Source organism: Acomys minous, assembly GCF_964271855.1.
Source record: "Acomys minous genome assembly, chromosome: 14".
Lineage (NCBI taxonomy): Eukaryota > Metazoa > Chordata > Mammalia > Rodentia > Muridae > Acomys > Acomys minous.
Window position 1 is genome coordinate 97,227,855 of NC_140496.1, and position 17,985 is coordinate 97,245,839.

General features: G+C 40.0%; 1 protein-coding gene across 1 annotated transcript in view; it reads left to right on the forward strand.

Moving 5' to 3' along the window:
* The window catches only part of LOC311582807 (uncharacterized protein), a 353,760-nt gene that overhangs the window by 50,408 nt on the left and 285,367 nt on the right, over positions 1–17,985 (forward strand). Inside the window, exon 4 of the mRNA XM_084756109.1 lies at positions 11,386–11,505. Coding sequence (XP_084612235.1) covers positions 11,386–11,505 — 120 coding nt within the window. The remainder of the gene's footprint in view (positions 1–11,385; positions 11,506–17,985) is intronic.

Below are 17,985 nucleotides of genomic sequence, written 5' to 3' on the forward strand. Positions count from 1 at the left end.
AGAGACTTACCAAGTGATGAGAGAGTACAGATAAGAGTAGGAATGGATTTACTGGGAGGCCGCAGAACCTGGGCTAACCAGCTCGGGCAAGGGCATAAGTTAAAGACTAAATCAAAACCGCACAGAAAGTTCTATCTGATTACATTTCAGGCGCAGTAAATGAAGAGTTTCTGCATAGAGACGGAAGACCAGCTGTTCTCAGTATCCACTCCTCTCTGTGGAGCGGACACTGATTTAACCACAGCATGAGAAACTTAGATTATAAATGAAGAATTTCCTGAGGTGTTAATGTTGGGAGGTCATAGAATCTTTTCCTCCACATGTTTTCAAATAACATAGCTCTTCATCTGCCTGGATGACATGATTGTGATGCTGCCTAAAATAGGAAGACAGAAGACAATCACTCAAGGTTTTCCCCAGCTCAGACATTTTTTATTCTCTGTCATTTTTAAAGACTTTAGTTTTCAGAGAAATTTTAGGTTCCCTGAAAGGAAGGTACAGAGATTTCTGGTATACCTTGTATCCCTACATGCAAAGGCTCCCTTATTATTAATGTCTCCACAAGAATGGTACAGGAATGACAAACGATAGACTGTTAGCACATCAAGGTTTATAATTTTTTTATTGCGAATTCAAAGTCCATGTATAGAATTAGAGATTCAAGTCAGCATTAGCTATTTATATCACTCATAACTCATATCTGTCCTATTATGGCTAAATATATTTTTGCTTAGTTTTTGAATTTTATTTTCTTCCATATGCCTGATTTCACTTATACATTTTCATATACTGATGTATTCCCCATATGTGCCACAGAGTCTATCACTGCCATGGACCTTTCCCCCATGCTTTGTATGGCTGTAGGTATATGTGAAATGTGAACAACCTGGACAATTCAGATGTTGTGTGTTTTGATTAATAGGCCATTATACTTTGACTTTCTGAGATAGTTAATTTTATATGTCAATTTGAATTGCCAATAAATAAGTTTCCAGATATATTGTCAAACATCGTGGTGCAAATTTCTATAAGGGTGTTTTAAAGTAGGATTGACTTGTCTCTAGGTAACCAGAATGCAGCAGATTATACTATTTAATGTAAGGAACCCTTACACAATCAGTTACAATCAGAATAGAAACAAAATGTTGATTCTCAAGTCAGAGAAAACTCCCTGCCAAGTCAGTTTTTCCTGTTCTCACATTCAAACACACACACACGCACACGCACACACACACACACACACACACACACACACATACATACATGCACGTGCACGCACATGCACGCACTCCCTCCTACATGCATGTACACACACTCATACACATTTTGTTAGTCTCTTTCTCGGAATAACCTTGACTAATACCGATTTTTTTCCTTCTTGACACCCTTACTATCAATATAAGAAATAAAAAAATGACAAAAAAATTTAGGCTTTCTGAGGATTTTATATATTAAAAAAAATAAAACATAGACTGTGAATGGCACTATATTGCATGTTTCAAGGGAGGGAGAAAAAAAACACAGTAAGTTGCAAGGAAGTGCAAAAAATGGCCAGCTAGATTTGAAAAATCTAAGTTTTAGAAATGAAAAACCAAGTGCCTAAATGAAAAGTTACAGACAGGTTAAATATTAATTAGAAGTTAACAAGAGAATTAATAAACTGGAAGCAAACTCTGTGACAACACAGGCAAGACAAGAAGGGAAGGGTTGGGTTGGAAAGAAATATAAAAGTAAAGACAAAAATATCTCTGTTGCTTAAGGGAAAAGTTGGCCTTTAAGGAGAAGCAAAAAAAGCAGGACAGGTACTGAGAGAAATATTTACTACACAGACCAATTCCTCTTCAGCTGACATGTGGATAAACAACACAAAAGGAAAATACACAAAAGATATAAACAGAGAATTTATACTAATGGAAACACAGTCAAAAAACACTCTAAGATGAACAATCACATCAAAAATTTGGAGAGCTAGGCATGGCGGTGCATGCCTTTAATTCAAGCACTTAGGAGGCAGAGGCAGGCCAGTTTCTGTGAGTTGGAAGCCAGCCTGGTTTGCCCATTGAGTTCTGTGCCAACTAGGGATACACAGAGTGAGGGGTGTGGGGAGAAGGAGGATTAGGAGAAACTGGGAAAACAGAAGTCACCATCACAAGGAAGTTTGTTTTCTACCTATTCAGGTATTAACCCCTAGATTCGCAAAAGAAAAACCAATTCCGCCATTTTGAGACAAATTTAATGCCAGCTTTATTAAATATTAAATGGACTCTGGCCAAGTCCACTCCCTGGAATTCCCAGATGAGTGAATGACAATGTAGATTTAATATTAATGTTGAGTGTTTTTTTTAGAGGGACAGGATTTTAAGTACAAGCCTCATGAACTGGCTTTGGGATTCCTGGAACTGGCTGCTAAAATCTGTGTATGTTCAGAAGGTCTAATGATTTCTGCTAGTTAGGAAGCACCACAGACCAAGACATGATCTGAAAGTAGAGACAGATGTGTCTATACCACCACTGGATGTTTGTAATTGACAGAGTGTGTGCATGGTACTTTTCAATACTTAGACAAACTAATGAATATAATATGAAAACTTTTTCTTCCTAGAGTCACTGGACAAAGTTGGGAAGGAAAGAAATTAGCTCAAGGATTTGAATAATCAGTGAACACGCTGTTTAAATGCCCTGAAGCTTCTACATCCACCATCAAGAGGGCCCTTACCTCTTGCGGCTGAGAGGCCGAGAGTGCTGAAAATCAGTCCCAAAATCTCACCCTGTGATCAGCTGAGTCCCAGTACAAATCCAACAGCCAGCTTTGAAAACAACTTTTTCTACCCTGAACCTACCTCTAAATATAAAAGCTTTTTTTTGGACAGAATCTAACAAAAAGAAATTGTACATTCACATTTAAGTTGTAAACAAAGAGAAAAGTCAGCATTTGGTTATGTTGGCTATGGTTAAAATCAGAACGCTGACTAGGTAAGAATGGTAGCCTGACATTTGGGATGGGACATGTTGGAAGATCCCGATGAAGCTCGCAGCATCCACGGTCCTCAGTTCTGATGGGTCCTCTTTACCATTGGAAGACACCACCCCGGGCAAGCTGCCTTTTCATACCTCTGAGGGGACTCACTCTGAATTTCCAGATGGAAGTCTAATGGTCTCTCTGCTTCACTGATAAAAATAAACAGCGAGAACTCTTTCATATAGAGATGAGCTTTCCTAACACCTGGGCTCATGTGGGTGGCTCTGCTGCATGTCCCTGAGCCCAGCTTTCTATCCCTTCCCATCTGGTAGGTATTAAAGACTCAGGCCTAGGCTTGTCACCTTTTCTCATTGCCCTGTACAATATTGACTTCAGTTTCTAAACGTTGGCCTGGCTGATTTTGTCTAACTGCTAGAAAGAGTTGCAGAAGTCAGATATACGTGAGCCTCCGTACTGATGAGCTGGTTACGTGTGTGTGTGTGTGTGTGTGTGTGTGTGTGTGTGTGTGTGTGTGTGTGTGTTGAGACTATGTGGCTTATGGTGCTGTGACACATTCATTAAATGTGTCACATTAATACAACAGTAATAACAGCTAGCATAGTAGAATGCTATGCTAAGTGTTTTTTTATTATATATCATTGCTGACTCCAGTAACTAGAAGTACATAACATGCTCTCCATTTTTCAGATGAGGTAATTAAAACTCAAATAGTATTAGCAGATGCAGCCATAAGATGAAAAGTAAGATCCACACCAAATCGTACAGAAACTCCAAAAGCCAACACTACGGCACACTCTACTAGCACTCCCGTGAGAGCATCGCCTGAGGAATGTAGAGTATCAATCTTCAGTCTTCCATGATGCCAGAATTGCTATTTTCTACAGACTTTGATTGTGATAGCATATTCCACCTTATGCCACATTCTCACAAAGGCAATGGCAGACAAAGGCAGAAGAATTCTATGCCCAGCCTCAAGTCCTCTTCATAAAGGCCTTCAAATGCTGCCTTGCAGGGAGTGGGTATCAGTGGCTCAGCACTTCCTCTTACTTTTTTTCTCCCCTTACCCTCACTTCCCTGAGCCTCACCTCACAGATAGAGAAAAGCAAGTTACTCCTTCTCCAGGCTCTGTTTCCTTGAGGATTTGGGCTCATATAGCTATCATAAACTGTTTTGCCTCAGTCTCACATTTCCTTATATCTTCCCTTCTTTGAAACCGTGAGAAAAAGAATCTTTTCCTTTCTCTGTTTTCGTATATGCTTTCATTCTGCAGCCTGGCTTCTCTCTACCATTTTTCTAAAACGGCCTTTTCAAAGATCAATAGTGACTCCCTTTGCTGTAAAATCCAAAGGATCATTTTCAGCTTCTTTATCTTACTTGATCTGTCTGCCGCACTGGATTCTGACCCTAGCTTGCTTCTTCAAACATTATCTTGCCCTGAATTTTAGACAGTGCACTCTCTTGGTGGGTTTAAAAAAAAAATCTTGCTATTATACTGTTCTCAGAAACTTAATGTATGTTGTAAATATTGATGTTTCCCAGGGTTGTCTCCTCCTCCCTGACCACTAATTCTGCTTTCTCTGTATAAACTACTCCCTCGGAAATCGTCTCCATTCATATACATACCTTAGATCTTGTAACTTTCTTAACTATATTTTAAAGCTAGCTCTTGAATACTGAAATGATAAAAAAAAAAAAAAAGTCAGCCTGTCTTCTGGATATTTCTTCTTGGATATCCTATAGGCTCCCAATACCCAACATATCTAAAAGTGGACTTCAGGGTGTTCTTCCTGTTTGTATCTGAGCTTATTTCTGACTCAATGATGCCTTCACCTCAGGTCAGAAACTGATGTCTGTGCCAGTGAGGTGACGAAACTCATTCTAGTTCTCCCAAGTGTTCTTGGCATAGCACGGAGAGCTCCAGTATTTGGAGTCCTTCAGTCCAATGCAAACCAAGATGCTGTGTTTATAATCTCTTCTCTATATATCTATATATTATATTGAATACAATATAATTTCCTATACTGTGTATTTTACACCATTTTATTTTTGAGGTCCTGGGCATTGGGCCTTGCATATAATAAGCGAGAACTCTATTACTGAGCGATAACCAGTGAGGACGTGCATGTCTCAGAAATCTCTTAGCTTGAATAACATCAGCTCACTGATCCATATTGAACTGATGGAGACCTTTCAATGCTAGCTTTTCCAAATGTCTACATGGTCCTATCTTTATCTCTGTCTTCACAGCTCATCAGTCCATGCCATCAACATTACTTCTGGCTTGCTACAAAGTTTTCTAACTTCCCTTATATCCCTACATTGCTTCCTCCAGTGCCCTCTGCCTCGCCCCCGCCCCCACTTTGGTTTTTTAAGACAGGGGTTCTCTGTGTAGCCTTGGCTGTTCTGAACTCACTTTGTAGACCAGGATAGTCAGCCCTCTCTCTCTTAATTGATGCCAAAATAATTATGCTAAATTATAACCCTGATGATGTCATTCCTCTTTTCAAGTCTTTTTAACTGTTCCCCATTTGCAATAAGATAAATTGCATAAGATTGCCCTCATGGCCCCTCATAAATTGTCCTGCTCCTTCATCCAGGCTTATTTATATCTTTTCACTTTCTTCACATACTAAGTCAGCCAGATAACAACAGACTTCACAGAGCAGCCTTGGTTTTAATTTTATGGCCCCATGAACATAGAACTGCATGGCTTCACAGTCTTCCGTCTCCTTCTCACGTCTACTTTTGTAAAGGTCTTAGTGAGAATCGCAGAATCCACAGAGGACATGAAAGGGATAGTCTATTACATATGGTATAGTAACAACTATTGGATATTTTTTTTTCTCCAAAGTTTCTTTTCAGCTGTGGTACTCCTGGGACTTTTGTTTTTGTCTTCCTCCCCTCCCCCCCCCCCCCCAATGTATAGTTTTTGCGGATCCACCCTTCCTCCCACCCCAGGCCCTGCATATTCATCTCTTTATTATACTGAGCAATTTGGCTCCAGCCAACTCCATGAAAAGGATCAAGAAAGCAAAGTGTTCTTTTAGTTTTGAATTCAGCTCTTGCTCAATAACCATCATTTTGAATTTGAGCATGTCCCTTGAGGTCTTACCTCTCATTCCAAGTAGCTCATTAAAATGTTTCTTTGAAAGTATGGTGGAGCACTCTTACAAGAGTTATCACACAAGCCTCTAAGGCAGTAAAAATCCTTCACTGTTTGGTTCCAGGCACACTGGCTTTCCTCAAGTTCCTGTAATATTCCTTGTTCTCTCTTATTACATCTGTGTATAAGCTGCCAACTTCTCCTGGAACGCTTTAACGATAGCCAGTGTGAGCTACGGTTCATGGGCTTGACTCGGACAAAAAAAAAAAAAATCCCCAATTCTCTCATGACTCATCTCAGCAGCTTTCATCACCACCACAGGGTAAAGCGCACTGCAGTGGTCTCCAGGGGATTAGAGAGAAAACAAATTTCAGTTTCTAAAAGTGATTTTCCAGGCTTCCAGTGAAGGCTTATACAGGACATGAAAGGAGTCCAAGAATTAAACAGCTTTCGGTTTGATTCTAAATTCAAGAATTAATATAATTAATCAAAGCTGTAACTCACGGTTCCTTTGAAAACAATAAGCAAAGTACAGGGACTCTTCATGAACTCCACACAATCTTGTTAGTTTGCAAGTCAGTCTTGTTCAATTAGCACATTGACTTTTAAAAAGTCTTTTTATTAATGCTATGAGAATTTCACTTAACGTATTTTGATCGTATTCACCCCCGCCAGCTCCTCCAAGACATCCATTCACCTCTCTACCCACCCAACTTCATGTTCTTAAAAAAGAAATCTAATGCAATCTGTGTTGCTCAAATACTCTTGGGTGTGGGGACCTGCCCTTGGATGCGGTGGGCCGAACAAGCCTCATGCCTTTAAAGAAAACTGATTCTTCCTCTCTCAGTAACTATTTAAGGCTAATAGAGCCTTATGGGGTAGGACAGGGAGCCCACTTACTCCCTTACTCCGCATCATCGGTAGCAGAAGACAGTGGTTGATCTGAGGAGCATACGTAGGGCAGGACTTTGGGTCAAGTTTCAGCTTCTTTTGGCCATGTGAACTTGAAGATACTAATTCTCCAAGTTGCCCCCATATTTATAACAAAAGCATAACTGTATCCTAGGGTTTTTGCGAGGATCAAGTAAGATATTCAAAAAGTTTTCAGCAAAGTCCTTGCTATGTATGTAGCCCTCAGAATGCATCAACTTCAAAAGTGAGGCTACATTAAATATTTGTGCAGGAGAATCTGGGCTTAGGATAAAATACCAAGGGAGGGAGGGGCAATGTGTGATGCTCTGAAAGACACAGAGCACGAGACTTACTCCACTGGCTTGGCAACAAAGGAAAGGAAGAGGTGGGATAATGTAGAAAGGAACTTCTGTGACTTGGATGCCTGCTTGACAGGCCAGACACCCTCTGGCTTCTAGTCTTTGTCTTTTTATTTGCCTTTTTATATGTGTGTATGAGTGTGCACATGTGTGGGATCAAATATCTGCATGGCTATTCTCAGGCAATTCAAGATGACTAGAAGGATGCTCTTTAGGTGACGTCTGAAGAATCCCCATACCACTGCACTGGCCCTTTAATTTCCTATCTTCAATTATGATGGTAATTCCATATCCTAGTTTATATATCTTCTCCATGTCTTTTATCCATTATAGTGTGACTACGTGAGGGCAGAAAATGTCTTTTGCTCACTGTAGGTATCATTTTGATTTTTCATGGATTTAAAACTAGTAGTATTATGTATGTACGATGCACAGTGGTACATGTGTGGATGTCAGACAGTAACTTAGTGGATTTGTTTCTCTCCTTCTACCTTACATGGCTGGATTGAACTCAGGTCATCAGGCTGGCGTGGCAAGCCCTTTCCTCTACGAGTCATCTCAGGGACATTTTATTGTTTGCCCCTATGCATGTCAAGTGGCTATGCTGTGTTAGAGGGAAAACATGGCGTTCAGATGACTTGCCAGATATCACATTACTAGTGAGTCTTTTTTTTTTTTGAGACAGGGTTTCTCTGTGTAGCCTTGGCTGACTTAGGCTTACTTTGTAGACCAGGCTGGCCTCGAACTCACATTGATACCCCTGCCTCTGCCTCCTGAGTGCTGGCATTAAAGGTGTGTGCCAACACACCCGTCGTACTAGTAAGTCTTGAAACAAGTTTTTCTGATTCCGAAATGCACATCTTTCTACTATATCACATAAATGAATTTAGAACACCCCACCTTTAGTTTTTCCTAAGGATTTGGGGACTTAGAGATTTTTTTAACATTATGCAAAATAACTTGAACAGAGTTTTTTGTTTTCGTTTGTTTGTTTGATTTTTAAAGAAGAGAAATCCTTTGCATACAGTTAATGAAGGAGGTATTCTTTGGAAGTTGAGATGACCAAATTGTCCCTATACTTTTTTTTCTGCGCTCATGGCAACTGGTGGAAATGAAGTTCCCATTAACCTTGGCACTCAGAGCTCTGTCCTAAGCATTTCAGTCTTAAACATAGAAAAAGGGACTCATCTGATGCCTGTTTTCTTCACTAGAGCATGCTGCTCTTGGCAATATACTTTGCCAGATGGTCAGCATCTGTGAAAGGTAGGCAGCCATGTTTGTGTGTCATGCAGAAGGAGTTGGGCTACATTGCCGTCTACCATTGTGCTGAGCTTTGATTTAACAAATCTTTTGAAAAGCACTTGTAAGTGTTGACATATGCTTCTTAATGTAGATTCATGCACATAAGGTCCTACATGAAAGAAACTGAATTGGAGGTCATGGTATGGTTTGCCCTGCAATGGTTGGCTAACCTACTGAACATGAACACCTGAACACACTAACCAGTCCATAGGTAGAGCCTACTCTGTGCTCTGAGAGATTTGCCTTAGTGATTGGGTTTCAGCACTGATATCCAATGCTAGAATCCATGGAAGGAAGAGCTGCCATCAGGCATAATTTAGAGCAAATGTCTTGGATTATTGCTTTGTCAAGTTGAACTTCCATTTGGCTGCGATTCGTTGGGAATCCATCTCATAGGACTTCGTATTTCTTATATGGAACAGAGAGTCTAGAGGAAGCAGTGATGGTGTGAAGTTGCGAGAATGGCACACGCTAGGATCTTTGTGGCTACACTTAGGCTTTTAACGCTCCATCAAATATGAGTGGCTGCTGTGCTACATGCTCTCATGTCTGCCCTGAAGGACTTTGGGAAAAAGACCAAAGGGCACAAAGGGCTCAAAGGACATGCTCCCCTTTTCCTTTTAAGGAATTTCTCTTTTCCTATTTTCAAATGTGTGCTTATATCTCTTAGATATAGGGATTCCTCTGCCTGCCGAGAAGGTTAGAAATTCTGGGCTTTTAGCAGTGGCGTAATCCTTTCCTTCATTTCACAAGAAAGAAAGGTTTTGTCAGGAACACTGAGAGAATGGTTGGCTATTGAATCATGTAAGCTGTCTTTCCATCATTGTGCATGAAAGAACCTCCAGTTGGGCCCATAACTGAAAGAACCTTACACCTTGATTAGTCTTTTGGCCCTTTAGTTTCATTATAGAACCTGAAAATGTTGAATGAGTTTATGTTTGTGTGTTGTGCGTGTTCATGTGGGCACCATATATGAAAAAAACCTAATCCACAGGACTGAGATTAGGTAGAAATGGGAATTGATGATGTGGGATGAAAGTGCCACATTTACAGCTGGGTTTCATTGGAGAAATGCACAAGTACTTTGCGAAAGTGCAGAATGTGTTAGTTAGCAAAGCATATGTGGTTATACATAGATGAAAGGAAGCAGAGTTAAGGACAAAGTTGAGGATGGTTCCCACTTAGCGGAAAGGAAGGGCCCACAGAGAGCTTAACTGTTGTTGTTTCTAGGCTGCACGGCACCTTCGGAGGCATTTGTAACATCACTGTTCTTTATATTTTGTATGTATTGTATTAAGAGCCTTTGAGTGTACTATTACTTTATAACAATTTAACACAAGTAGCTGGGGATAGGTCATCCTCATTGGGTTGTATTAAAGTCCTTGAGGAAGCATTAAATAAATATAAGTTATGCTTTAGTTGCTGCACTCTGCACTTTGTGAAGACAGAGCTCTTTCCTACCATCGTTATATCTCAACTACAGAATCTACTTGTAAACAGTTCTGAGGAACTAAGAAAGTCATTTTGTGGTGAATGTATCTTAAAATGAGACTGAAGGTGTGATATTGGGATTAAGACACTCCTCCTAGTACCTCACTAACAAACTGGCATACCGTTCTATTCCCTCATTGATGATATTGTTCATTTTAAAATACTTAATAAGGCCTATAGTGTTCTGGGCACCATGCTAATTATTGGTACCATGCACTCAGGAGGGAAGAAGACTGAGATGGCCTATGCTTGGTTCCCTTCCCAGTTGGCTTACAGTCTAGTGGAGAAGATAATACATGTTTAGACATGATAATTGCTTTTGTAGACTTTTTTCTAAGTATCAATGTGAATATATCAGTGTAATAAGGGATATTTGCCTTTCTGGTTGCCTGTTTCTTTTGTTTATTTGTCCCCTCTCTTCTTTCATTCCTCCCTTCCTTGCTTTCTTTCTTTGGGTGGTCTTGAACTCTTAGAGATTCATCTGCCTCTACCTCTCAAGTGCTGGGATCAAGTGTGTGTACTACCGTGCTGCTTCTGCTGTTTTGCTTTCTTTCCATAGTGAGGATGTTTACAAGGTTTGTCTTGACGAGCTTCGAGTTAACCCATGCTGCTGTATTTAATATGAGATTCTATCATAAAACATGAACTGGAGCCTGGAGAGTAGGCACCTTGTACCTGCCTTGCCTTTAGTTCAGAGGGCAATCATGATTAGGAAAAGGATCTACTTCAGAACCCTAGGGTGAGACTAGCACAGCCCAGAGAGAAGAGCTTCAGCTACAGGGAATTTATTGACAGACTTCAGGGCCACACTGGTTACATAATAGCAGTTGACAACCTGTTACCTAATGGCTCTGGGCAGTATAGACACAGGACAGACGACATCTGTAGTCAGGAGAGAGGAAGGCTGAAACTTCAGCTGTGACCATAAACATTTATGTTACATGGACAGGTGTTGAGGGCAGGAATTCTCAGGTAAGATTCTTTGGAAGGCTAATCCTTCAAAGATTTAAGTGGTCCACAGATAAAATGCGTGGATAATTAGTGACATATACACAGATTCAAATATGCTTGGAGAATGCTGAGCCTCTCATTTTTTTTTTTTTTTTTGTTGAAAACTTACAATGTAGAGCAACCCAGGGTTTCATAAAAACCAGCTTAACTTTGTTTAGGACATTTACAAAATGCGAAGTTGTCAACTAGGCTTTTGACACTTTGATTTTTGTTTCTTATCTTTCCAGGAAATATTAAGAAAATTGAGAAAATGGCTATTAAGTTAATAATTATTCTTGGGACTGCAAAATATTTTTACGTGAAAGAAAGCGAAATGCAGGGCTCAGTTATTGTTTGGGGTCACTGTGGTAAGTATGCATAGCTCACTAAGCTTAAAAATGTCTGAACTAAAGTGGAAATGTATAATGACTCTCAGTCTGATTAAAGGCATCTATAAATCTTAAAAAAAAAAAAAAAAAAAAAAAAGTCTGAACTGAACATTGGAGAAGTAGTGTACCACCTAGTGACGGGTCCTGAAAGTGCAGCCGTGGAGTTTTCCACTCTCTAGGAATGCAGAGATCACCACCCCAGAATTCCAGATCCCTGAAAAGCAAGTGACATCTAAAGGAGGCATCAATTGCTCAAAAATGTAATTGAAAAGAGTAATTGCTAGTTTTATACTAAAATTTACAAATTATGGAATAAAAAGATAATAAACCAAAATTATATTTTCCTTCACATTTTAAACAAATTTATACATAACCATAAATATTATGTGCTGTAATTGATGCTTACGATGAATAGTCTTTCATATCTCACTTAATAATAATATTCTCATTACTGTAAATGTATATACTGTTTTTAACATTATTGAATAATGTTTTCACATATGGATACAGGATATATCATAATTAACCTTTCTCCATTGATAAACATGTAAATTATTTGAAGATTTTCATGATTATAATGACATTTCAATTAATAGCGTTGGTATTTTTTTACTTGCTTATTTCTCCTAATGAGTGAAAACCTTTGTCAAGAATGTACACACTTCAACTTTAAAGATTTCTCTTAAAGAGGCATATGATGATTTTCCCTCTCCTTGCAGTGGTTTTGTGCCTTTTCCTTTGATGACTGCCACATAGGGTTAAATGCACCTGTTTGAAAACCAGGCTGAATTCTAGTGTGATTCTGAGCTAGAACCTTTTCATTTTTAGTGTGTCAGCTCCAGGCTGTCTGCTTCCGGTTCCTTTGTGAATATGCTGTGGCTCCTGTTCTTGCTTCTCCGTCCTGGGTTTGGGTCTTCTTCACACTGGCTCACTTACAGACTCCTTTCAGGTGTTTTGTCTGTTATTTCATTTTAATTTTGAACTAATTTTAGACTATCAGAAACTGTAAAAAGAGCACTTCCGGTTCCTGTGTGCCTTTTTACCCCAGCTGCCTGTCATGTGTCATTCTTACATAACCCTGTACAATGAACAAAGCCAGGAAATTAACTCAGGTATAACGCTGTTAGCTAAATAGTAGAACTGCACCAAGCATCAGCACTGCTTCTGTTTGTTTCCTTTTTCTGTTCCAAGACCTAATCTAGGATCCTATGGTATATCACTGAGCAGTTATTTCTTTGATATTCTCCATCCTGTAACAATTGATCAATTTTTTTAAAGCTCTCATGAACTTCATACTTGAAGAGAACTGATCCATTACTTATAGAATGCCCTCTATTTCTGATGTAAAAAGTTTTCTCATGATCGAAGTGAGGTTGTGCATTCGAGGCCAGAACACTACAGAGTGATAGGCATCCTGCAGCTGGCAGTACATCATTGTGCTACTTGGTCTTTGTCTACATGACAGGACCTCTGGGGAGAGGGAACCTCAGCTGAGTAATTGGCTCCGTCAGATTGGCCTGGAGGTGGGGGTAGGGAATGCTTCTTAATTGCTAATTGATGTAAGAGGGTAGTGTCATGCCCGGGCAGGTGGACCAGAGCTACATAAGAAACGTGGATGATCAAGCCAGGATGAGCAAGTCAGTAAGCGGCTCGGACCTTGAGTTCCCGCCTTGGCTTCCCTCAATGTTAGACTATAGCCTATAAGCTAAACTAAGCCCCTTTCTTCCCAATTTGATTCTGGTCAGCATTTTATCACAATAACAAAAGGCAAACTAGGACAGCCATATGTGGGAATTCATAGACAGGATTATCACTGGGTTAGGTTGTTATCAGGAGGATTTTCTTACTATAAAGTTTCCTTCTTGTTAATGAAGTCTCAGGGGAACTTTGAAACTACACAGCATCTGTATATGTTCAGTTTATTATGTCTGATTCTGTACATAACATTATATATTTTAACAATTTATTTATTGTTATTTATGGTATTATTATTATGTACATCTTTTTTCCCCCTGAGACAAGGTCTTTAGCCTAGACTGGCCTTGGATTTCCTATACAGCTGAGAATGACTTTGAACTTCTTGTCTCCATCACAGGAGTCCTGGGATCACAGATCTGTGCCACCATCCAGGCTTTTGTAGTCCTGGGGTTGAACCAGGGCATTGTGTATGCTAGGGAAGCTTACTACCAAGTGAGCTATATCCCCAGATGCATGTGCACGGTTTTTCTTTTTGGTCTGAATTATTTATTCAAATTGTGACTGTGCCTTGGTTCTTCCCTTTTGAAATAAGAAAGTATTTAATTGATTACTCTTTTTTTTTATTTTACAGGAGCCCACAATTGAGAGACTTTTAAACTTTTAAAGAGATTTTAGAGTTTTACGAAGATGTCGGACTTCTTAAAGAAAGTTTAAATATTGTAAAGATGCTTTGAACTTTAAAGAATTTATTTATTTTCTATGAATTGGTGTTTTTCTTGCATGTATATCAGAGTGAGGGCATAAGATATCCTAGAATTGCAATTATAGACAGGTTGTAAGTTGCTATTTTGGTGCTGGGAATTGAACCAGGGTCCTCTGGAAGATCAGCCAATGCTCTTAACCACTGAGACATCTCTCCAGCCCCTGGCTTTAAACTTAATCTTCTTTTATTATTTATTCTTATGTAATTTTCTTTTATTCTCTTAATATTACATTCTGACTACAGTTTTCCCTTTCTCCACTCCTCACCTCCTCTCTCCCCATCTCTTCTCCTCCATTTCCTTTCAGAAAAGGGGAGGCCTCCCAGGCATTTCAACCAAACATGACATATCAAGTTGCAACTAGATTGGGCACCCCTTCCCCCGTATCAAGGCTGAAGGAGGCAACCATTAGAAGGACATGACTTTGAACTCTTAACTGTTCGTATTTTTAAAGACTTTGGGACGTCTAAATTTTGGAATATTTTATATTGTGATGCTCGTATTAATGTGTGCTATTGGGGGATGAATAAGAAAGGAAATGTTGTGGCTTAATAGTTAAGTGTGTGTGTGTATGTGTGTCTGGTAGACAAGGGATCAGTTGTGGTGGTTGGTTTATGCCGACTTGACACAAGTTAGAGTCATTGGAGAGAAGGGAGGCTTAACTGACAAAATGGTTCCATATTATCAAGCTGTAGGAAAACCTCTAGGGCGATTTCTTAGTGATTGATGTTGAGGGCCCATCTCATGACAGGTGGTGCTGTCCCTGGGCTGGTGGTCCTGGGCTCTATTAGGAAGCAGGATGAGCAAGCCATGGGGAGCAAGCTACTGAGCAGCACCCCTCCACGGCTTCTGCCTCCAGGATTCTGCCGTGCTTGAGTTTCTGTTCCGACTTCCTTCAGTGATATGGAAGTGTAAGCCAAATAAGCCCTTTCCTCATCAAGTTGCTTTGATCACTGGGCTTCCTTACAGCAATAGGAACTCTAACTAAGGCCAGATGGTACAAGGACAGTGGTCTGCTGTGACAGACCTGACCATGTTGTTCTAGGGAGGAGAGGAGAGGACTTTGGAACTTTGGTCTAGAAATGCCATGGAGTGTCGAGAGCTCAGATAGTCTGTAACATCTTGGTAGAGAAGAATGTTGAGAGCAGGGCAAATGGTGAAGGCCTGGCTTGTGAAGTTTCAGAGGAAAGTGAAAAGACTGTATCAGGGCCATTTGGTATTTTGAATTAAGATTCTGAGAGTCAGCCATGATTTACAAGAGACTAGTACCATTAAATGGAAATCTTTGCTTTACTGGGACAATTGATGCTGTAGCTGAGAAATTAGCAGTGAGACCAACATCACTGAAGTGAAATCTGGGAAGTATTTCCTGGGAGGTAGAAAACGTAAACTGGGTTCCAGAGGTGGTCAAGGCTGTACCTTGTGCTGGTAGCCAGACTTGGTAGTGGAAGAGTCATCCAGGTAGTGTTGGTTTTGAAGATGTGAAGGGGTCATGGAGAGCAGCAGAGGCTTGGTGCAGTACCAGAGGCTTAGAGTCCCTGAAGAGAGCCCAGGAGAGGCTACTGGTGGAGGTGCAGTCCAGTTGCAACAGAAGACACCAGCATTTTGGAGATGGCAGTACCATGGGATGACCATGGTGAACAGCAGCAGTGGAGTGTAACCAGCCAGAGCCTAAAATATAAGCTGTGTGTGCTGCAGAGGGCAGAGCCATAACAGTAACCCAAGCCCACTGGAGGAGCTCTGAAGACCATGAGTGAATCCCAGATAATTGGGCATTTTGTTATGTACACTATTAGAATTTGGTTTTGCCTTGATTTCATTGTACCTTTGCGCTGATTCTTTCCTCTTGAAATTAAAAAAAAAATTTAGATTATTTTTGACTTCATAGGAGCTCCTAGTTCAGAGACTTTGAACTTTAAAACACTGAATTTTAAAGTGTTTATAATGTTAAGACTGCAAAACTTTTTATATTTGTAAAATGTGTTATATTATGATATCAATACTAATGTTTAGTCATGAGGATAAACAAAAAAGGAAAGATTGTGGCTTAATCCTGATGTGTTTATCTGACAAGTTGTCAAGGGGTCAGTTGTTCTTGTTGGTTTTAAGTCAACTTGACACAAGCTATAGTCACCTTAGAGGAGGGATCCTCCATTGAGGAAAGGCCTCCAGAAGACACGACTTTGAGCAGACAAGCGTGTAGGGCATCTCTTAATTAGTAGGAGAGGGCACAGTGTATTGTGGGTAGGGTTACCCTTGGGCTGGTGGCCCTGGTTCCAATAAGAAAACAGCCTGAACAAACCGCGAGGAGCAAGCCAGTAAGCAGGACTCTTCCATGGCCTGTACATCAGCTCCTGCCTCCAGGTTTGCACTGTGTTTGAGTTCCGGTCCTGACTAACTTCAATGATGGACAGTGGTGAGGAAGTATAAGTCTAATGAACCCTTTCCTTCCCCTTGGCCATGGTGTTTACAACATAGTAACCCTAAATGGCCCTTGAGTTTCCAGGGTCCTCCTGTCTTTGCCTTCCCTCTCCCTAGAGGATCAGTAGGATTAGAGGTGTGTGCTGCTGTGCTTGGCCTTATGTAGAAACTCCACCTTTAAGTATTTTCACTTTATTTTGAATGAAGCCCAAGTCTGAGGTCACATTATAAGAAGCAGAATAAAAAAATTAGTTCCAAGTCTAATTCTTAGGCTCCTGCTGTCCCATCCAGACCACGAGGGAAGTACAATACAGCTAGAATAACTGTGATTGTGTAACACAGATAAGAGAATGAAATATCCATGGGGTGCCATTTCATCACCCCAAGTCAAGGCAATTTCTTTGTTACCAAGTTTTAGCTTCAATCTAATGTATCAGTGTTGGAAAATGTATATGGTAAGTTATAAGTGGGGTCAAGAGAAGACCGACATTTAGGGTAACCATGGTAACTTCTCTCCATATTTAAACGATTTAAGATGTTTGTTATATTATAATAGTGTTTTGCTTTCACTTGACCTCTTCAGCTAATGACTTAATGCCGGCCTTGATGGTTATGCCAATTACTTTTCTCATTGTTATGACCAAATACTCAACATTGAACAACTTGATGGGGGAAGATTTATTTGGGTTTAGGGTTTAAGAAGGGGCAGGCCATCATGGCTGAGATGGGATGCTGCTGAGATGCGAGGCCACTGGCTACATATCTGCGGTTAGGTAGCAGGGAGTGGATGAAGTGGGGCTGGGCTGTAAGCCATCAAGGCTCACCACAATGGTCTCCTTCTTCCACCAACAATTCCCCTACTCACAGTGGTCCTACAGCTTTCTAAAACAGAACTACAAGCTGGGCCTCAAGTGTTTGAATATATGAGCCTGAGGGGACTTCTCATATTCAAATCACTATTGTGTTGGATAAGGAAAAGTTTCCCACATAAAAAAAAATTGTGCAGTGTTGCTTAATTAAAACCCCAAACCCATAGAAGATCATTTAAGGGGACATTGGGAATATAAGTAGTGGTTTTCTGCCTATTTACAAAAGACCAACTGAGAGCTTATGAACGTTGAGACTGTAATGTCCTTCTTTTCTCTTATCTCATATCTACATGTCATTGTAGAGACAAACAATAATAAATATACATAGGTATCTATACATAATAACATCTACATGTCATATTCTAACTTGTAGAATCTACATGTTATTGTAGAGACTAACAATACCACTCTGAGAAATATCTCAGTCATCCAAAATACAAGTTGCCTTATGTTTGGGTTCCAAATTTGCCTCTCATTAGCCACAGCATCATAGACAAATCAGGTTGCCCACACAGATCTCACATGCCCAGCCTGTTTTTTTAGGACAAGGTTAATTGATAGAACACTAATAAAAAATGTTTACAAAGTAGAAGACAACACATGCAGAAGATTATTCACACTATGGTGTCAAACCCATTCTTATAGGCATTAAGTATTGATCATTGTGAAATCCAATTTATATATAATAGAGGAAGAAGTTGTACAGAGTA